We start from the raw sequence: 23793 nt of genomic DNA on the forward strand, positions 1-23793 counted from the left end.
GATATTGGTGCTTTTGAAAGAAATATGGAAGTCTAAAATAAATAAGGGTTTTTTTGGGAACAATAACAAGTTCTGTTTTGGACCTATTAGATGCAAGATGTCTCTGTGACATCTATTTTGAAATATCCAAGAGGCGATTGGTGATGTGGAACTAAATATTAGGCACTGGGAATGGATATATTGATCTGAGTCACCTAAAGAGAGATGATAATTAACCAGATAGGAGCTGATGAGGTTACTGAATGAGAGTGTAGATTTGGAAGAGGGCATAGGACAGAAACTCGGGGAATGTTCATTGTTAGGAGGCATGATATGGATGATAAGTCAGCAAAGACTGAGGAGGTGTGATCAGACAGGTAAGAGGAGAACCAGGTCAGAGTAGTATGATGAGAGCTCAGACAGGGGATAGTATCCAGGAAGGGAGGGTGGTCAACAGTGTAAAATACAGGAGACTGGATTTTGTGATTAAGAGATTATTGGTAACTTTGGAGTAAGTAGTTTCAATTGAGTGAGGAGGCTGGAAGTCAGAATGTATAGTGTTGAAGAATGAATGCGAGGGGAGGAAGTGGAGGCAACAAGCGCAGACAGCTATTTCAAGGAGTTTGGCTGAAAAGTGGAGAAGACAGCTTGAGGGTCCAGTGAAATATTTTTCAGGATGAGGGAGATGTGGACATGTTTGAAGGAAGGAACCAGTAGAAAGGGAGAGGCTAAAGATGTCAGAGGGGATGACTGAGGTTACAATCTACTAGAGAAGTAAAACCCATGACCTCAAATATTTCTATACAAATGTATATAGTGTAGGGAACATGTAAAAAGAACCAGAGCTTCTAACACAAGGAGGCAAATTTGACTTCACAGGTTATCACTGAGACTTTGTGGGATGAAACTAATGCCTGTAATATGGCTCTAGATGGGTATACTTTACTCGAAAGAAAAGAGGATAGATAAAAGGAACAAGATGTGAAGTAGTAGCATCATCTATTCAGAAGATACACTCATGTGAGGAAATGCAGGAACCTGAGGGGAAGAAGCATGGTAGAGAACAGTGGGTGAAAAAGTAACAGAAGTCATTTTGATATGTGAATATACCATAGTTCACCTTGACAGAAAGGAAACAGATGAGAAACTCAAGAAAAAGATCATAAGCCCACAAAAGAATGCTGCTAGAAGAGGTATGTTGCTTAGTGGTGGTCACAGTATGGATGCTAGGGGTATATGGAAGATATCACAGCTTCTCAGAGCTAGTGTAGAAAGGTATCATGAAATTATCTCTTCTCTCCTAGTTTCCTTCTTCTCTTATTATTGCTATCTTACCTTTTTTCTTTCTCTCTTTTTCTCTATCAGTTTTTATTACCTCTGTCATTACTTCAAAATATATCCCGTTTCATGATGGTCTTTGTCATAGTTTCCAAATGAAACCCAGAAGTAGTAGGAGATTCTAAAATCTAGGGCATTTTACAGACATTTCTGTAATTTTAATGTAAATCTAGAGTATAATTAACTTAGGCTAACTGCAATTATAGTAATAAATAAAATCTATAAGTATACATTTAAGTTTAATTTTATAAAAAAGACTGCTTGGCCCCAGTGCTGCCACAGGTTCTTGGGACTTTATCTGTAAATCTGTCACTGCATTGTCGATCACTATTTTCTGAGCGTCTATTCTGTCCCTCACACACAATAATGTAACTTGACTCTTACTTTGTACAAATGGAAATATATTTATAAAATACTATTCATATTTCAAGCAGAAAAGATCAACTCAAATATTTTCTTGTATCTTAAGTTTATTTTACAGCCCAGTATTCAGTAATATACAAACTATTTTAGTGTATCTCCAACATTAGAAAAGCCCTGTTACTCTAAGTGAATGCTATTTTATTACTTGGCAATACTAATTGTCTTCACCATGAAGCAGCATAAAATGCCCTTTGTATAATTTATCTTAAAAATGCAGGAAGGCCTTGAGTTTATGCAATTAGACTATCATTAGCAGTAGCGGAGTTCATTAGTTAGAATTCTAAATTTGTTTCTGCATACATTGCCACCCAGGAGCTTACTAAAACCAACCACCTTAAATTGCCACCCAGGAGCTTACTAAAACCAACCACCTTAAAATGGAGTTGCTATTTAGTTTTCAAGTGAAATACCTAAGTATTGATGGCAAGCATATATGCCTTTACTATTCCCCAATCAAATATAAATTGGATATGTTGGGGGTGGGGTTGGGAAGCGGAGGGGAAGGGAAGAGTCAATACAAATATGCGAATACTTTCAAGTTACTCTCAATTTCCAGTTTAACCCATTTCTCATATTTATTTGTCACAATGTTTCTGTGATAACCTTTCTTGGTGCCGGCTCTTCAGTATACACTTTTAGCCAGCAGGGAAAATCCCAAGGTAATAAGATTAGTGTACTGAAAAACCCAAACTAAACAAAGTTTGCAAAGTTACTGTCAGTCTCAGTGTGTCTCAGTCTTCAGTATATGACCCTCATTTAACTTAAGTGTTGCTGATGCAGACAAGAATTTTTAAGGAGGCAACAATCATAAGAACCTTCTCTATAGGCCTCCTTTCTATGTGTTTCTAGGCAGGCTGCTTTATCCTATTTCTTAAAAATTCTGCCTTTGCTTAACTAAACCCCAAGTTCAGTTTCTATTTTTAAAAAGCACAATGTTAAAGGAAACATATACTTCCCTGAATGTAGCTGGGACTATGAATTTTAGCAATGACTATAGCTATTATGTCACGGAGTTTAGGTAATTTGGGAGATAATCGATTTCCTTGACTAAGACTTTGAAACTTGTTCCAGCTTCTTTAGCCACACAGGATTTCTACCTGGGCTGTAGATGAGGGTAAAATATCCCATGGAGAACTCCTTCAATAACTACATTTGGAAAATCATCTGAAAAACAAAAGAAAAAAAACTTATTTCTTATGTGCATCAATACAACATTTTTTTTGAAAAAACCAAACAAGGTAAGACTCACTATAATTTGAGAAATGGCATCCATCTCCTGTTTATCCATGTTCAGGATGAGCTATTAGTAATGCTGTTTCAGCACTAAAGCCACTTTAGTTCAGCACTAGGCACTACATGAATGCGCCACCAGATTTGTAGCTTATTGATTTAAGGGATGTTCTAACACTTAATGCTGCTGGGCTCCAGCTCTTTATCTGAATCTTTTCTCACAAGGAAGATGGATTACACTGGCAATTCAATTTCTAACAAAATCTCAATATACTTGAAAGAATTCCAAGATTTCTACTGGGAATACTTCACTGCAGGTTTTCCATTGTGGTTTACAGCAGCATTTAGTCCAAGTCATTTTGAGGATGCTGGTGCTATCAAATAGGCTTCTTTAGAGCAATAAGATGCTATCCTGTCTTCCTAACTCAAAAGGGCAAATTTCCTAAAAAAGTCAACCTGTCATACTTGAAAAATCAGCTACATTTCCAGAGCAGATACAAAGGAAACTCACTGCTACAGCCTTTTCCTACATGCTGCTTCCCAGAGCAGGCAGAATATGAATGGATTATGTGAACAAGGAAACTGAGCTATTAATACTCAAGTGTTCATTTTAAATCCATTCATACACATGGTACTCCGAAGGAGACTGTGATGTAGGTGATACAGGTATCATAACCCCCATTTCACATAAGGAAACTGGGGCTTAGGAAGGTGACATGACCCGCCTATAGTCACAATAGTCAGATGTGGATCCAGGTCTTTCTGACCTCTCATTCTTGTACTCTGTTGCTCTCAAAAAAATATGTCATTCACAGTAAAGAAATTAAGCCTCACGCTAACTGAAGAAGCATGATAATATCTGGAAATCAATTCCTGATGGGTAGCTTAAAATTATTTTTTGCTTTCCACCTACATAGGATAACTGGATTAATCACAACCCTGAACTGCAGATTTTTCAGTTCTGATCTGGTCAATCTATTCAGTATGCATAAAGGCATTAAGAAAAAAATTCTAACTTTAAGGGGCTGACTTAGTAGTATTGGTGGTATTTGTCAGTCACAGAGTTCTGATTCACATCAGCATTCTTTCACACAGGAAAGGTGGGACAACAAAATCAGACAAACTTTTAGTTTTATGCCTATCTTTCTGCACCATGGGGTATGGGGGTGTGTATGTGTGTGTGTGAGTGTGACACATATCCATATATATCTGAATCGGTAACAATCTGAGCTAATGGTTTATTAAATTATAAAGTTTACCGAAAATGTATATCATCAGAACATCTGTTTACAGACATACTATAGTTATCAAAGTTTTATACAGTTCAATAATTTTTTTATATAGACCTAATCTTCAAAATTCTTTTTTCCTTTAACAATTAGTGAAAATTATTTTTAGGAGTGCTTTAATATTTAAGTGCTAAACTCTACAAATGAGTTCTAAAAACCACTTTTTATAGATAAGTATTTCAGCATCATTATTGCACTTTGCAAAAGAAGAGATTCTGTACTAAAATAAGAGATGTTTGACCTAAATTGGTGCTTCAAAGGTTTTAAAATACCTAGAAAAAAATCAAAGCATATACCAAAAAGATATGACTTGAATGTTTTTAATCCAGAGGGAATATTCTCCTGACAAGACAATAATGTATAGTTGTTGGAATGTAGGTGGCATAGTATATTTGGATTTAGATAGTGGATTTGGAGTTAAACGGATCTGAGTTCAAAACCTGCCTAAGGCAGTACTAGCTGTGTGACCCTCGGCAAGTCACTTAACCTGTCATCCTCAGTTTCTTCAACTGTAAAGTGAGGATAATAATAGCACCTACCTCTCAGGCTGTTGTGAAGGTAAAATGAGATAATATTTGTAAAGTACTTTGCAAATTTGAAAGCATCATGTAAATTCTAGTTATTGTTTTTGTTGTGTATTTCATTGGTATTTAAGGGTTAGTATGGTCAAGAGCTAGTTCTTCATTCCTTTTCTTCTGGCAAGATTGTGAAAAACAGATTTTGTGAAAGTACAGCTGAACATTAAATTATGACACAGAAAAGTTTTACTTTAAGTGCTGAAGATCTGAATGGCCATTTTTTCCTGCTTATACTTCTGTAAGGTTAATGATGCTGGCTGGACATGTTGGAATATCCATCAGTAACAATATATTTTTAAGACCAAGATTTCAAATGATAGTATTGTTGAATAAAACTATATGAATAAATCTGTGGTAGTTAAATTTTCTGTTTTTGAGGCCCTCCATCATCTAGTCCAACATTACTCATTCCACTTCATTTTCCACTATTCTTCAACATGAACAAGGCAAGCACTTGCTAACAGGCTTATTAATACCCCATACTCATTCCTGCCTTTTTTGCCTTTATGCCACCTTGTTCCCTCTTTCGGGAATGTCTTTATGATGCCGCTCTGCCAATCTGAGTCTTACGCTTTCTTCAAAGTCCAATGCAAGTCTAACCTCACTCAAGAAACTAGACTACTCTAGTACACAGTTATCTTTTTATTCTCCACAGTGTTACAGGGCTTTTAGTCTGAACATTGTTAACATCTAGACCTAAACACAGTTGGAATGTAGATAGAGATACTGTTAAAGGCAAGGTAGCAACAATTCTTTCTAGTTGGCCACCTGCTAGATAGAGATTATATCAAATAATACTAGCTAGTATTTATATTACACATACATATGTATACACACATACATATAAAATACATGTACCATACACACATATACATACATACATATGTCTTAAAGTTAGCAAAAATGGGTGTGTGTTACCTCATTTGATCCTTATAACAGATCTGTGAAGTAGGTGCTATTATTATTCCCATTTTATAGATGAAGAAACAGAGGCTAAGAGAGGTTAACTGATTTGCTTGGGGGCACACAGCCAGTATCTGTCTGAAGTTGCATCCAAACTCAGGTCTACCTAACTACAAGTGCAGTGCTCTATACACTGTGCTACCTAACTATGCAAAGGACATTTTTATACTACCCCAAACCCTGGATTAGTACTCAGGAGACTCTAGCTCTAGTTCTGTCATTTAACTGTCATGTGCAACTAGGGCCAAGCCAAGAAATCTCTCAGCACTTCTAATTTCTCATCTATAAAATGACAATAATAATACATGTATTACTCACAGGTTTGTTGTGGAGGTCAAACAAGACAACGAATATGAAAGAGCTTTGTAAACTATAAGGTGCTATATTATTATTATTAAAGCATTTTAAGTGGACAGTTTGGGAATCTAAACAATTCCTGACACAGAGGGATGAATGAAGGCAATTATTTCTTCTGACCAATCCTCTTGAAATTGGTGGTAGTTTGTGATTAATCTAATGAATTTTATTTAAAAGGGAATTCTTCTAAAAATAACTGTAAACGCTACCAATACCACAAAAGTATTATCTAAATGGAAATCAGGATACATTTGCATATAGAGATTAGTCTTTTCGAGCAATGCACTTAAAATAACTATACCTTTTTATTTCAAATCTGAAAATGAAATTAACCATAGTCAACCACAGGTAAAACAATAACAATAACATAATTATTTTCAGTTAATTGTTGTATTTCACAATATTGTTAGAGGGAAAAAAATGAAAGACCTGCTCTAATTTGCATTCAAAATGTCTGTTATACAAAAAGCACTACTTTATTGGCAGATTATTAGGCTCTGGACCAATGTCATTCTGTAAGTCCTGTATTAAAAACATGGTTTATGTGGTGCATGGTCAGATCAGTAAAGAGCTGTTAACACATGACAGGTTTGATTACCGTTGGCTGTAGGCAAGACATATGGATCCCTTAGGAACAGCAGCACTGGCTGGTGGGACAGTTTGCTGGAAAGGTCAAGAACAGGAATGTCAGCATCAAGGGAGAGTAAACAGAAAATACTACAAACTAGCTTTGAGGTGATCAAACTGCTACGCAATGATGTCAAGAAGGGTATTTTTATATATACACATATATATATATTATATTTAACAAAGACAGACATATCTTCAACTATGTAACAAGTTTAATTTTAGAAAGCTCAAACTAACATTGCCATGCCTATGCAGTTTGAAACAAACATACAATTTTTACTATAAACAAGTATTAAAAAGTTTAAAAACAAAGCAAAACACCACAAACCTGTCTCTGTTGCAGCATAACTAATTGGCAAACCAGTATTTTTGTCAGCTGCATGTAATGATGTAGGAATCTATATTCTTTCACATATAACTAATTATTTCAGTGTTTTTATTACAGGGACCAACAGTATGCTAATACCACCAAGTATCAGGCTACTGAAGTAAGTCATTAACATTGAAAATATTAAGTAAATAACAGTACTTCTATGAATTTACATAATACTTGATTAGCTCTCACCTAGACTCTTCAGATTCTGTTTCCTCAAAAGAGCTATAAAAATAAAAGCATGAAGAAGAACAGATCATTGTCCATAAATTAAAGAATAACAGTAGGCAATTGTAGAGCACTGAAATAAGAGATCCCTTAAGTAGAATAATGAATTTATCAAAGAAGTATATACTTTCAATACACAGCTGAACCCTAAACAATGGAGTTTTCTTGAATTTCATTTTTGCCTAACAGAATTACTTGGAAATACTCCAAATTTTGTTACAAATTATGGCTCTAGATCAAGAACAAATGATTTCAAAACATTCTCTCTGTAAAGTTTTGGAGATACAATGATCTATCAACTCTTAATGAAGATATATTAACACACAGATTTTAACTTCCCAATAAATTCTTGTACACAACATGACTCTTGAAGAAAATTATCTAGGTACTGGTTCTGAGGTATACGAACAAAGGCACAAAGTTGTGAAAGCCTCTGAGTAAATATGTAATTTATTTAGTGTTCCTTCTGTTGATTACTGGAGAGGTTCAGGGAGATCATTTTGATTTAACAAAATTCCTGTTATAATGAGCTGAGCAGTTATCCATTGGGTATGGATTAATCAAAGCAAACCTGTCTGCCCTCCTTTGACTTACAGAGACTTTGACAATTGGCTTTCTTTATAAATGATGGTTTAGGCCTGATGATGACTGACAGGTATAGCTGGGTCACCCTAGGGAGTATAGCTATATGGGCAGGAAGGTCACTTGTTGAAGAATGGTTATATCAAGATAATCAATGAGACTCATAGGACCATAGACAGAGTCCAAAGGAATCTGAAAAGTCATCAAATCAAAATCCTTCAATTTAGAGATGAGGAAACTAAGGACCAGACAGGTTAAGTGATTTGCCCAAGGTCACAAAGCTATGAAGTATGTGGGTTGTTTCAAATATGATCTCATTGGAACTACTCATGATATTAACCATCCAGTCACCTGGCATCTAAGATTTAGGATCTCAATCTTTCTCTCTTTATATTTTCATAGAAGAAAAGAGGTAATTAAGGGGCCTTAATAACTAAGCTTAAGTAAATTTTGTTGTTCAGCTGTGTCCAAGACTCTTTGTGATCCCATGGACCATACTGTCTATGGGGTTTTCTTGGCAAAGATACTGGAGTGGTTTGCCATCTTCTCTAGTGGATTAAGGCAAACAGAGGTTAAGTGACTTGCTCAGGGATGCACAGCTAGTCAGTATCTGAGGCTAGATTTGAACTGAGGTCTTATTCTCCAGGCCCGGTGCTATCCACCGAACCATCTAGCTGATCTTTCAAGTAAAGACATTAGCTCAATTAATTAACATGTTAAAATTTCCTTGTTTGTAGAAGAATGAATTACCTTGAAATAGCTCAGATTCTTCCTCAAATATAAGTATGACTTAGTGGCTATCTCTAAGAGGCCTTTGAGGAGTACCCTTAATTACATGTAGGGGACAAAAGAACTGTTCTTTCCTCTACATCCTGAATGGGTACTGGGCTACTATTTAACCCCAAATGAATACAAGTGAAAGAATAGGTGTGCTCATAAATTTCACATGAGTTAGTGCTGAGACATTAGAGGTCATTTAGTCTACCTCTCTCACTTTACAGATGAGGAAATTCAGGGCTAGAGAGTTTAAGTTACTAACAGAGTTGATCCTTACTGTGATATTCACGAGTTTTTGCTCTACTCATGAAAACTATACAAAGTCAGCTGTCCTGACTGTTACTATTATGCAGCAAGAGGCCAGCCCACTTCAGGTAAAAGTCAACATACTACCTAGATGCAACTGGAAATAAAACTGAATTCTGTAAAAAACTAGGAGTAAAAGAAGATAGGATGATAACATAGGGGAAAAAGGAAGCCCTTTCCCCTTCTGTGTCTAGGCAGAGGCAAAAGGGAAACTCTAAAATGAACTTCTGGGAAAATCAAATTTAACTACACACATCTCTACATCACACTATAAAATGAACCTAAATGTCTAATTTGGAAAATTCTGTAGTTTCAAATTATTTTCTTAATTATACTATTTTGCCAAATCCCATGACTGTAAATACACTTCAAAAACACATTTAATATATTAAAGACAAATCTTACCCACAACTTTCTGTCTTTGGTAGAGAGGGTAAATGCCGTACATTTAGAAAATCAAGAAATAATTTCGGAAGCTCCTCATTTTCCAAAATGACAGCCTGTGCAAGCAGAATATAGTTAGAATTAGGGACAGAAGTAAGAATTAGAAACCATAAGCCATTAAAAAAGAGAGAGAGAGAGAAAGAAAAACACCATAGGCCATTTCAAATATCAGCCATAGGAAATATTCTTTTCTTTTTTCTTTTTTTTGTTTTTTTTTTTGATGAGGCAATTGCAGTTAAGTGACTTGCCCAGGGTCACAGAGATAGTAAGTGTTATGAGTCTGAGCTGGATTCGAACTCAGGTCCTTCTGACTTGAAGGCCAGAGCTCTATGCACTGCGCCACCTAGCTGCCCCTATAGGAAATATTCTTAAAAGACTATATAGTTCACAAAAGTTTCTATCTACTCACCATTTTCAGATTCACAAACATTATTGCTTGCAAATTCAATTTAAACTGCTCCTGCATACCTCAACCACCAGGAATCCCAATGATTCACAGATGCTCCTTTTACATGAATATCAAGAGATATTTCAGAAACCCCTTCAGACTTAAAAACTAGCAATACATGGGGCAGCTAGGTGGCACAGTGGATAGAGCACTGGCCCTAGAGTCTGGAGGACCTGAGTTCAAACATGGCCTCAGACACATAACACTTACTAGCTGTGTGACCCTGGGCAAGTCACTTAACCCCACTGCCCACACAACCCCCCCAACCCCCTCCCCCCAAAAAACTAGCAGTACTATTAGACAAAACTAAACTTAACACAGAAAAAAGTATATGTATTTGATCAGGTAACTGGATTTGCATAACTGATGCCTCCATTTGAACAAACACTCCATACAATGATCATGGGAGACTATTATAAATTTAGTCAACCCTGGAAATGTTTTTGTCAGGCAAATCAGTCTGAATCTCTTAGTTATCAATTTGTTCAGTCATTAAAGCACACTGCCTTTGTCATTGTGCAGTTATACGTTTAATTTCTCCACACAATCTCTAATTGGAATTTATCAGATATCCTTTTGCCAAATAATTATTAAAGATTTACTATGTGCTAGGCATTATGTTAGGTGCACAATGACAAAGGCAAAATGATTCATGAAATGAAAATACCTAGAAAAGTGCCTTGAATAAAATAAATAGCTAATGAATGTCTGAATGTTTAAGTGTGACTGTTATCATATACTGTAGCATGGATATTTAGAGTAGGCACATGCCTCTAAAGTTATGGTGAAAGTCAATGGAAATATGCAATACAATATGGAGTTTACTTAACTTTTAAAAAAACACAGAAAGAATATACAAATTGAACCTTCACAGAATTTAGTGTCACCAGAATTTACATCTTGAACAGCTAAACTTCTTAGACCATCCTTGAAAAAATATTATCATCTGCTGTTTGCATTCAGTTCAAAGGGTTGTATTATTTGTGACAAGTTGCAGCGATTCAGGTTTATTATTTTTATTTTTTGATAGCCATTTAAGTACATCATAAAACACCAACTTGAATAAGCTAACATAATGTGGTAGAATCACAAAATCATCCATTCAAGAAATCTGTATTCATTTAATTACCTTGCAGAATAATTTTATTTTTGAGGGTGGTGGGAGCATAAACATTCTTATCTCTACCCTCACCTTTTAAAATAAATTAAATCAATAACAAGTGTGGGACACTTTAAATGACCTGAACTACTTCATTTCCAGGATCTCAAGATGTGTCATCCATCACCAGGGTATGTAAAAAGACATCTCTCACGTGTTCAGAGGTCCACTCTGGTTTTATTAATGCAAGATTTAGGGAATGTTAACAAGGTGAATTATTTATTTTTCATGATGGATTGGCTTACAATGATGCACTGGTTACAGTCACAATGTGATCATTAATGAGAGAAGACAGGCAAAAAAAAATCTGTTTATATCTCTAACACCATCCCACATCACTGCAACATGCCTGGAATGAATTTTGCCTAACTTCTACATACCTGATTTTCTCAATGAAAGGCAGCATGGCATAGTGAATAGGGTGCTGGACTGAGAGTCAGACAGACTTGGGCTGAAATCCTCTCAGACACTTACTACTTGTAAGACCTTGGACAAATCCTCTCTATGGCTCAGTTTACTCATTTTTAAAAGGAAGAGGTAGGACTCAATGGTCTACACAGTCCCTTTCAGCTCTAAATCTAAATATGAGGAGTAATGCCTGGCTGCATTATTTTAGGTGAGGTATAATGACAATAGTTTCTGATACAAGGACTTTAGGATATTCACTTTTTAATGTGCAATGAGCATGCTGCCATTTTTTCCATGAAAGAATTACAAAGAAAAATGTCAAAGAAGGTAGAAGGAAGTCTATGCTGGTGAGAGGTAATGTTCAGTTAGATAAATATTCAATCCAGTAGAGAGGGATGAGTTTCCTGGGTTCTCTCTGGAAAAGTTTGTTAGAAAAGCATTAAAAATAAATGCATATGACAATACAGGTTACTTTAATTAGTTAAATTTAGCTAAGTTTTATATTGTTACCAACACAAAATATTCATCCCTCATTTCTACTTATAACAACACAATATAGCTTTGAGAAAAAAATAAATGTTAATTCACTCAAGTATCATCAAGATATGTATAAAAATGCCTAACTTACTGAAAACTGATCATTATCTGTGAAAGTCTGAAAGGACTGATACAAGACCAGAATTCTGTCCCCTTGGCTTGTAGCCTGTATCTGCTACTTGTAGAACTTGATGAAACTTGGTCTCTTAGACACCATGTTTCCAGAAATTTGTTAGAGCCACCCCATTCCTCACTATAGGGTTATAGATGTGCTCCAGGAGTCAGATGCAATAACTATAGTTGTTCCAAGCCTCACAGGAATATGAATTTCTCTTTGTTCAGTATTTAAGTTCTTTTGTTTTAGGTAGAGTCTGGAGGCTATGACCTTGTGAGTTCTAAAAGTCAGGAGAACAGGCCATCAGGAAGTCCAGGAATGAAGCCTGTGATAGAGTTTTTGGCTAGCTTTGTAACCTGAGGTGTAAGGAATAATGTTCTAGGACCCAGGTCAGTAGTAGCTAAGATAAGGGTCCATGCAGCAATGACGACAGCTTTGAATGTGAACTTGGTGATATCAATGCTATGGAGAGACTATATTAAGTCTGAGCCAACCCTCCCTAGGGACCAAAGTGTTATAGAAAACGTGTGCCCCACAATGCTGGGCAGGAGAGAATGTACACACGCCTATATTCTCAAGTCACTATATGACATGAGAGCATGTTGCTTAACATCTCAGTGCCCAGCACATAACTCTCTGAGACAGTGATCTCCAAATTCTTTTGATCATATAAACATGTAAATAAAAATTTTTGAGTATGTACCCCCAATATGTGTACATTTCCTTATTTGTAAATTATATATACACACAGAGATTTAAACAGGATGAGATGTATACATTTGTGAGGAAAAGATGCTGATTATAATTCATCCATGCTTGCTCATGCCAAATGATGTATTCTGATACACCCAAAGTGAAAAGGGGATGAGAGGGTTGTCACTCACAAGTCATTGTCTTGGAGCACTCAACTCATTCTCTGAGAAGTGTCTGATGCACTCATTAGGTAATTTGGGGTAGAAGGGGTGAGTATGGAGGTGGGGATGATTTCACAATGGCACATACACAGCTACTGCTGTGGGTATCCAGTGGTGGTTAAGTTGCAGCTGGCCTGAGGGTTCGATACTTCACTCAAAAGGAGAGAGGCTGATAGCTTGCATAACAGACAGCAAGGATGAAACTGGGGAACATTTGGAGAGAAGGGTAGGTGTGAATGCACTGAAGACAAGCCCCCTCTCTGACTATCACTGGGAGGTTGAGATACAATCTATCTTGCCATCCTCTAAGTAGTTGTCAGGCAGTGCTTGGGATCATGCCATGGCCCACATTTTGAAGTATACTACTCTAAGCCTATAAGTTACCCATACGCATCAGTGGAAGAAGTTTCTAAAATGGACATGCCCCATACAAATGATACCAGATCTACACCAAAAACGTATAAATGAAAAAGTTCCTACAGTCACAGATTTTAATTTCAAGGATGCTTTATCTTCATTTCTGATTAGCCATTCCTCATGCTTCAGCTTTAAGTCTCTTTGTTTCATTATCCTCAAGTAGCTAATGATTAGTAAAAAACAAACAAAAATATTTTTAAAAGCAAAGAATAACAAAAAACCTTAAATGCATTTGAAAAGATCCTATTGAAAACAATTCTTCTGTACAGTAAGTGATGTGCAGAAGCAAGATGGTGGAGTAAAAGAAGCACTCAACTGACCTCTCCCAACATTCCCCTCCAAACAACTCTAAAATAATGCCTTGAATCAAAATCTGGAGTGGCAGAGTCAACAAAAGGTCAGGGTGAGACATTTTTCAAGTCCAAGACAACTTAGGAGGTTGGAAGGAGAAATCTGTGACACAGTGGTGAAGGCTGGCCCAAGCCCACATGATTGAAACACCAATGGTTTAACTAGCTGGTGGTGACAGAAGCAGCAGCAGCTTCAGAAGCTCTAAAGCTAGAGACAGTAAAGAGGCCTGGCAACTGTTAAGAAAGATACAACAGGGGACCCTTGTGCTAGCACTAGACATGGGACCAAACACTACTTAGCAATTCCACTACCTATATCTACTTCTGGCTCACAGTTTAAGGGAAGAGGGGAGCACTTTCAGTCAAGAAGGAGGAGGGACCTAAGGAGCAGTATCACCTTCACTTGCAAGGCATAAGGGGCGCTGAAGAGCAGTATCACTTCCTGTCCAAAAAGAACAAAGGGCTTGAGGAACAATATCATTTCCCATCCCAAGGGAGGTAGGGCCCTGAGGAGCAGCATCACTTCTGGTCCCAAAGGAGCAAGAGCCCAGAGGAATAGTATCAATTGCAATACAAAGGGATCAGGGACTCTTCCATGGTAAGTATCAGAGCAAAGACCAGGAAAGCAGTGACGTACTATACCTCTCCCCAGATCACATCACTTTGGAAGCACCGAAAACTTCCAGACTCCCAGAACTAGCTCTGAAAACAGCACTATGAAAAGGTATAAAGCTTGGGACAGTACCCCTCCTTCCCAACACACAGCCTCCATCATCCCTTCCCCTCTTGCCAGGAACAGAGCCCAACTTTTACCAAGTTCAAATTCAAGAAACAGGCTAGAAAAACGAAACAACAAAAAAGAATGTGAACATAAAAAAGCTACTATAGTGACAGAGAAGGTCAAATTCAAAAGCCAATGAAGTCAAAATAGCTATAAGCAAAGCCCCAAAGGGAAGTAAATTGCATACAAGCCCAATAAGAATTCCTGGAAGAGCTAAAATCGATTTTCAAAATCAAATAAGAGTGGTAGAGGAAAAATTAGGTAAAGAAATGAGAGTAAAGGAGCAAAATTATGAAAAGACAATAAACTTTTAAAAAAGCACAAAAAATAACTGAAGAAAATGACACCTTAAAAAACAAATGGAAAAAGAAGTACAAAATTTTGCTGACGAAAATAACTCCTAAAAAAGCAGAATTGGCCAAATGGAAAAGGAAGTACAAAAGCTCATGGAAGAAAGCAAGTTCTTAAAAATTAATATTGGGCAAGTAGAAATTAATGACTCCATGAGACATCGAGAAACAATACAATCAAGTCAAAAGAATGAAAAAAATAAAAGAAAATATGAAATATTTCATTGGAAAAACAACAGATCTGAAAAATAGATTGAGGAGAGCTAATCTGAGAATTATCTTCTGGAAGATTCTTAAGACACTGCCACCTTAGAGTGATATAGATATAGAGTCAATATCTACCAGGATAGATTCTCTTCTCCTCCACTCCCCTTCTCCAGCTCTTCACATGGATTAGGCTAAATTTTCCCTAAATAATACTGGAACTTGATTGACCCCAAGGGTGGGGCAAGGCTTAAGCCGTATCTCCCTTGATAAAGTTTCTAAATGCAGATTCTGGTTATCTTGATATGGCTTCCTGGTCACCTGCACACAAGGTTCCACTTACAGGAGGTAACTGCTCTTTGGGCTTGCTGGATATGCAAGACCATCTGAGTAAATCCTACTGAAGAGATGAGTTTCCATAAGGAGTAGAAGCGGAATCTACCAAAGCTAAGTTCTACTATATATCCTTTCTATGGTAGGGCTAGGTTGATTAAGCATTTAGTGACCAGATGTTTCATTTTGTCCCACATTAACCTCAACCAACAGGGTCAGGTCCACCCCTAATATTCTTCTAGCCAAACTGTATATTGACCTCCACTGTGTTCATTTCTTTGTTCAAATCATTTATTATGCACAGAATGGACTGCCTTGTCTCATTTCTTTCAGAAGTTCTTTTCCTCTTCCAGGGCCCAACTCAGGTTCCACTTCCTCCAAGCTTTCTAGACATTCCTTAAATTCCTCAGTGCATTTTGCTATGACCTCTCCTTTACGTTTATCACATTCCCCTAGTATCAGTATTTTTTGTTTCTTTAGATGTTCTCTTCCTGCTCCCCACTTACCATTAGAATGTATACTCCTGGGGGGCAAAGATTAATTTTTATATACCCACTGCTCAGGTCAATGCATATAGTAGGTGTTTAATAAACATCTATTAAATTATTGAACTTCATCTAGAGCTTAATGTCCTCCATGTATGGTACCACATGTTATGGCTGCCCTTCAAAATAGATCCTTGACTTCTGGTTTCGTTCTTTACTTTGTGAGTTAAAATATTATTGGCTAATGTGCTATTAGACTTAATAATAACTTAGTTCTCTGTACTACTGATTAAAATCTTTGGCTGAGAGGAGAGTTTCATTGGTTAGGGTTGTTCAAGATTGTTGTTTTTTTTTTTAACACAAAGCACTGGAAAGTAGTTTACTCCTATTTCCACATGTCACACAACTAAAAGACAATAGGTGTTCTGACTTCTATAACACCATGACGCCTCTCTGGAGATAAGAAAGTAGAAGGATGTATAAATAGTGATGTATAAGTATACGAAAGGTTACTTTGAGGATGATGGAGAAGTCATTTTCCATTTCTATGGTTAGAATCATAAAATAAAAACATATAATAGGTACATATTCATTATATCTATTTATCTATAAATAGGCAATGGCAAAGAGTAGAAGTTCTGTTACCAATGGAGTTAGGATGCCTGGTTTCAAATTCCTGCTCTCTTAACATACTTGTATAACCACAGTAAGCACCTTAAACCTCTGAGCCTCAGTTTACTTAATGGCAAAATGGGAAAAATAATATTTGTACTAGCTATTTCATTGGACTGTTACAAGAAAAGTCCTTAATAAATCTTAAAGTAAATGTGGGTTTATTGTTGTAAATTAAGGTGAGGCAATGAAATAACCATAAAAAAGGCAGATTCACAGATATCCATAAAACTAATTTCTTGAGGGCAGAAACCATGTCTTATTTTTATATCTCTCTTATATAGCATGTGGAATTGTGCTTTTGCACACATATTTGCTTAATGAATTGTTATTTATTTTATTGTTGAATAAAGGCATCCTATAAAAGTATAACTATCCTGGATTTCAAACATCTATCAGCAGCTCTTGAGAAAAATGTTATGAAATAATCTTGTGTAATGAGGGATAAAATGAATTCAAATATACTATGGAATTCAATATTTGGTACTGTATTACAGGCTTAAAAAGAGATTTTTTTAAAAAAATTGGGGGCAGGGCACTAGGCAATGGGATTAAGTGACTTGCCCTGGGTCATACAGCTAGTAAGTAAGTGTCAATTGTCTGGTCTGAGACCGCATTTGAACTCGGGTCCTCCTGACTCCAGGGCCAGTGCTCTATCCACTGCCCCACCTAGCTGCCCCAAAAAGAGATTATTATTAATCCACTCAACTTTGGAAATCTCAACCTGGAGTTGAACAGGCTTGATTGGTGAATGAGTGCAATCTATCTATCTACTCTAGTTGGGGTAAGATTCAGGTTAGTACAATGCTTCAGTTTTGGAACTGAAATGAAAAGAGACTTCCCTTACTTAACCACAGCTTGGAAAGGATATTCAGCAAGGACAGAGCATAGTTCAGTTAAGCACTGTTTCCCTTCCTCTGTCTTGGCCATGCTAGAGTGCTAGTATAGCCTAAGAAAAAACAATTCCTGCCTCCTTTTGTGCTTAGAACAACAGGAAGCTATATTAACTGCCTGACCCATTTGATTTGGGCATGGTTTCAACACCTTTTAAGAAAAAATTTATCTAGACTACATGGCAGATGCCACCTGTTCCACAGCCTTCCACATCCCATCAAGCTGTCCACCTGAACCATCTTGCCACTGGCCCTGTTGCTGCCCTACATGGAATTGTAGTCTCTGAACTGGACCTCCAAAAATCATGCCTCTAATAAGTCCCTGGGACTCATTCCACTCAGCTTTGTAACTCCTGCCCAGCAGCTGAGTGATCTTGATCAGCAAATGAAGGGGAAATTCACTAGACTAGTCAACCCTAGACCAGACCAGATCAAACTTCAAACCCCATCCAGCCTGGGTCCTTTTGCCATCTGCTATATGCTTAACCTCCCTTTCCTTCCTCTCCACTCCCATTCCACATTTTCTCTTGCTAAGGGATCAGTGATCAAACTAATATTATCTTGCTGCTGGAAAAGTCATGTCAATAGGCTGCTCTGGGGAATGATTTGCCATCCCTGTGCCTCTCTAGACCCAAACTCCCATCCTTGGCAACCACTGCCCTCTATGTATTGCTTCCCCCATTAGAATGCAAACTCCTTGAGGAAAGACTCTGTCTCATTTTTATATTTGTATTCCCAACACTTAATGAATGTCTTAAGTTCAAAGCCCTTCAAAGCCTAGCCTTCCTGATCTTTTCAGTCCACTTATACTTTATACGATGTCCACTTCCCCCCTCCCCCTAAACTACTCTTCAATCCAGTGACACTGGCCTCCTTGTTGTTCCTTGAACAAGACATTCTACCTCCCAACATGGCATTTTTGCTGGCTCTTAGAATGCTCTTCCTCCTCAACTTTGCCTCCCAGTTCCCTTCAAGTCCCAGCTTAAAATCCCACCTTCTACAGGAAGCCTTTCCTCTTAATTCTTGTTCCTTCCCTCTATTATTTCCATTTATCCTGTAAATAGCTTGGTTACACAAAGTGGTTTGCTCATTGTTTTAGACATTAGATAGTAAACTCCTTGAGGGCAGGGACTATCTTTTGCCTTTATGTATCACCAGTGCACAGCACAATACCTAGCACATAGCAGGCACTTAATAAATCTGACTGAGAGTTTTTTAAAAATTTTCAGTCACTTACTTATTCAGTTATTCAAGAAACACAATGAAGACTGGACTTGATTTAAAAAGATTTAGAGGTACATTTAAACTTTCCAATGTAGCTAATGGCCATAAATATTAAAACTAAGTTAGTTTCTTGGTGGATAGAACACTGGGCTTGAAATCAGGAGCACTCATCTCCATGAGTTTAAATCTAGATTCAAATACTTACTAGTTGGATGACCCTGGACAAGCCACTTAACCCCATTTGCCTCAGTTCCTCATCTGTAAAATGAACTGAAGAAGGAAATGGTAAACCACTCCAGTATCTTTACCAAGAAAACCCTCAGAAAGGGGTCACAAAGAGTCAGACACAACTGAAACAATTGAACGACAACAACAACAACAAGGTTTAAGAATTAGAAACAAAAATGTCAATTTTTCTTCTCAAACTATACCATTTTCATAAGAATATTAGTTCTCATTGCCTGAAGTGGCACAAAAAAGGAGTTGGTAAAACTGGCTATTTCTTCTTAAGTACTAAACTCACATACTAGAAAAGAGAATTTATAAATAATTTCTTTGTTTAATAAATGATTGAGTGGAAAAATAAAAGCCCTGCAAATAGACCATGTCCCTTGAAAGCCCAATATTTACTCCACTAGAAATGTCTTTTTTCTTGAAAAGGTGCAATTATTATCATGTAACACAAATCATAAAATCCCAATTTTTCTACCTTATCAGCTTTATAAAATCATGTTCCCAGAGATACCATTGATTAGTTGCATACATTCTTTTAGTGACATCCCAAGTACTTAATTGTCAGTTATCTTTTCTTCTTCACTAAGTAAAATACAGTCACAAAATTACAGAGGGACTTGTTCTGCCTTAACCTTAGCTAGATGCCATCATGCAGTGGAAAACACTGATAAAATATCACAAGATAATGCTGTCCGACAAGGGAGACATATAAACACTGTAATGATTTCCCACGAGTTTCCATTTTAGAAAATTGTCACTAAAGCCAGCATAAATGGTGACACATCTTCACTGAGGACACTCTGAAATCGAACACTGGCATTCTAGTTAGGTCCAAACCTACTCAGCAGCCAATTATAACAGTCTGAACATCTTGTTGAAAACTTGAACAAGAACACTTTGCTAACCTTCTAAGATCACTGCACATTGTTTTCACTGATTGGATTCCTTTATTCTTTCTTCAAACATTTAAAAAATATATTTCTCCCCATTGTCTACCATAGTTTCTTAAAAAAAAAAACAACAACAGGGTACACAAAAAGCTATGCAATGAATTAAGTAGTAGAGTTTCTAAGAGTCCTTAAAGCCCTTTCTCTCTCTATCTGGTTTGGTTTGAAAAGCCCAATATTAGGGTGAAAAAGTTCATGACAGTTTTTTCTCTTCACTGAGAGATGCTTCATACTACGCTTTATTCAGAGGTGCAGCTAAAAACAGGGAAGGAAGAAAATCAATACCTCTTTGCTACTGTAAGTAGGCCGCAGTGTCACTCTCTTTGGGGGCTGAGAACCATAAGATTTTAGAGTGCTTTAGAGTCTATAATCTTTTATTTATCCATTTTCTACCAGATGCTTATAGTTCATGGAATGATCCAAAGTAGAGCTAAAATCCAGCACAACAGACTAGTCTCAAAAATGATCACGCCTGTGTGAAAAAGTGGAAGTGTATGTACATCATTTATAATCATTTCTATTTCTTCTTTTGGCAAGTTATTAAAGATAGCTCACTCTACACACCTCTAATTTGTTTATAATAGGAACAGTTTTATATTTAGGTCACGTATCCATTTGGAGTTTATTGTGGTATATAAGTTGTTGCTCCACACCTAGTTTCCAAGCACTTTTCTCCAGTTTTCCCAGCAGTTTTTATCAAAAAAGAAGTCCTTAGCATAGTAGTTGGCATCTTTGGATTTTTCAAGTATGATTCTATTGTTAGATTATTTCTGAATTTTGTTTACCTAACCTGTTCTTTTAATCAGATTTTTTATTTTTTAACAGTAACAAAGAGTGGTAATGACAGCTTTTACAATTTGTCATCATTTTTCTTCATATTTTCACCTGTTATTCTTCCAGAAAAATTTTGTTATTTTGTCTAGTTCTACAAAATGACCTTTTGTTAATCTGTGATAAGACATGAAATTTGTAAAATATTTTAAGTAATATCATCATTTTTGTTACATTGGCCCAGCCTAACCATGAGCAAGTATGTGACTTAATTATTTAAGTTTTCTTTTCTTTCTTTAGAGAGAAATTTGTAGCAATATTCACATAAGATTTGGATGAATTTTAGTAGGTGAACTCCCTGATATTTCAATATGGTATTTTTAAAAATTTCTCGGTTATTATGAACTTGACAAAGAATTCAACATAGTAACTCCAAAGCTACCTGTTTGCCTTAGCTTCTTTCTGAATTTCATTCTGACCTCTTGTGCATTTGGAAAACATGTTTCATTGACATTATTTTCTTTCTATTTTTAGTGACATCACTATCACTACTTCTTTTTCCATCATGTCATCTGAAAAAAAAAAGTCATAACTTAGTTTTATTTTTTCCTATGCTTATTGTTTTAATTTCTTTTTCTTATTTTATTGCTACAGTTGCATTTCTAGAACTACATGTAAAAATAGTGACAATGGACATTCTTGCTTTACCTCTGCTCTTACTGGAAAGACCTCTATATCTCTCCATTATAGACAATGGTAATCTTGGCTCATAAAATACATTGCTTACTATATTAAGGGAAAAGTATGCTTAATCTCACTCTTAATGGAGTTTTTAACATAAATGAATGTTGTGTTTTGATAAGGTATTTTGCTTCTGTTGATGTGGATTTCAGCATTTTTGTTATTAATGATTTATTATGCTTACATTTTCTTAATACTGAATCAACTCTGCAGTCCTACTAAAAATCCAACCTAGCTATAGTGAATAATCTTTTGAATATGCTGCTGTAGACTTTTTCATAGTACTTTGTGAAATATTTGCAAATATATTTTCATTAACGATAGTTCTCCCTGATATAAATATTGAGACCATATGTGTTTCACAGAAAGAATTTGGAAGCATACTTCTTTTCTCTTTTAGAAAACAATTTATGCAGTAGTGAAGTTAATACTTTTTTGAATATCTGAAAGAATTTATAAATCCATCTTGTACTGGGGATTTTTAGCTTTGGGAATTGATTTATGCTCATTCTATTTTTTAAAAGATTGTTTAAATTGTCTATTTTTTGGTCTGTCTATTAAGGTGTTTTGCATTTAGCTATTTTGTTAGCATATAATTGGGAAAATATTTTTTTAATTTCCTCTTTATAGTGAGTTTCCCCCCTTTTTTCTCTTTGACTTTAGTAATTTGGCTTTCCTCTTTAAAAAAAAATCAAATTAACTGATGGTTTGTCTATTTTACTAGGCCTCAAAAAAAATATAACTCCTATTTTTAGTCATTTTTTCCAATTTTTCTTCATTTTATTAATATTTCTTTAATTTTGTTCCCTAAAAATTGAATGCCTAATTCCCTCTTATCTTGTTCCTCTTTTATGGTAATGAATGGGTTTAGAAATATGCATTTTCTCCCCAAAAACCAGTTTGGCTGTATCTCACAAATTTGGAGAGCTAGTCTTAATTTTCTTTGATGCAATTATTTGTTGTTTCCATTATTTCTCCTTTGACACACACTTTTAAAAATTATATTGCTGAGTCTCTATTTAAATATAAATGCTTTCTTTAAATGTTTTTCTTCATTTGGTCATGAAGTTTATGCTCTAGTACTTGGCCAATTTTTGTAAAGGTGAGATACAGCTATACTCCTCTCTATTCTTATTCATTAATTACTAGAGGTCTATCACATCTAACTTTTCCAAGAGTTCTATCCAGGTACTTTAGTTCTTGTTTATGTTTTTGTCACATTTTTCTCAGTCTGAGAGGCGCACATTAATGTCCACCAATAAGGATTGTTTTGATGCTTACTTTTCTATGTAGTTCAATTAACTTTTTCTTTTAGTAATGTGGTAGGAGCAGTATCCTAATTGCTGCTCCCATACAACTTGGGATAGTTTTTTCATAAAAGGTACAGAGACTATCCTTAAGACCTGGTTGGCAATGGACTAAAAGTTCAGGCTGCTGACATTCTTTCCTGGTTGTTTGAATACGAAGTAGCCACGAGGAGCTCTCTGATGCTTGGCAGACCATAATGGGTCTCAGACAAGAAAAGCTCACTTAGCTAAATCAACTCAAGGTGTCCTCAATGCCTAGCCTTGTTGAATATACTGTCCTACTCCAGCTAAGTAAATCACCTTTTGTTAAGTGCTGAATGACCTACAATGTCTTATTTTGTTTCTATATTGAGCCCAAACTCCCAAGGGACTGACATGAGGAAGGTTAGTCCAGACCAAGTACTCAGATGTTATGTCATCCATGCGTGTATGTGTACGTATTGTATATGTGTGTGTATATGTAATCATCTATTTATGCATAATGTAATCTCCGTTTAAAAAAATTTTTTTCTCAATTACTTGTAAACAAAATTTTTTAGCATTAGTTTTTTTTTAATTTTGAGATCCAAATTCTTTCCTTACCTCCAGTCTTTCCCTCTACCCCTTTAGAAAGGCAAACGATTATATAGATTTTGCATGACTACACATATTCATACACATTTTCATATTAGCCATGTTTCAAAAGAAAACACAGACCAAAAAACCCAATAAAGTTTAAAAAGTATGTTTCAATCTGCATTTAGACTCCATCAGTTCTTTCTCTGGAGGTGAATAGCAGTTTTTCATTTTAAGTCCTTCAGAATTGTTCTGGCTCATTGTATTGCTGAGAATAGCTAAGTCCTTCACAGTTGACAGTGATCAATATTGCTGTTACTGAGCATAATGCTTTCCTGGTTCTGCTCATTTCAGTTTGCATCAGTTCATGTAAGTCTTCCCAGGTTTTTCTGAAAAATTTTTCTGAAAAAATCCTGCTTGTCATTTCCTATAGCACAATAGTATTCCATCA

The 23793-nt window shown here is 36.1% G+C and overlaps 1 protein-coding gene across 3 annotated transcripts in view; it reads right to left on the bottom strand.

The window, feature by feature from the left end:
* Window positions 1–1769: 1769 nt before the first annotated feature.
* The window catches only part of SNX24 (sorting nexin 24), a 238668-nt gene continuing 216644 nt past the window's right edge, over window positions 1770–23793 (bottom strand). For 2 of the 3 annotated variants that reach the window (XM_021009526.2, XM_078152966.1), the window contains 4 exons: window positions 9459–9553; window positions 7353–7385; window positions 6756–6820; window positions 1770–2904 (listed from right to left, as the gene is read on the bottom strand). In XM_021009526.2, the coding sequence (XP_020865185.1) occupies window positions 2834–2904; window positions 6756–6820; window positions 7353–7385; window positions 9459–9553 (264 nt within the window). In that variant the 3' untranslated portion in view covers window positions 1770–2833. The remainder of the gene's footprint in view (window positions 2905–6755; window positions 6821–7352; window positions 7386–9458; window positions 9554–23793) is intronic. The other variant, XR_002328804.2, reaches the window with a different exon arrangement.

The sequence above is a fragment of the Phascolarctos cinereus genome, unplaced genomic scaffold (assembly GCF_003287225.1).
Source record: "Phascolarctos cinereus isolate Bilbo 61053 unplaced genomic scaffold, phaCin_HiC Scaffold_4;HRSCAF=312, whole genome shotgun sequence".
Taxonomy (NCBI): Eukaryota; Metazoa; Chordata; class Mammalia; order Diprotodontia; family Phascolarctidae; genus Phascolarctos; species Phascolarctos cinereus.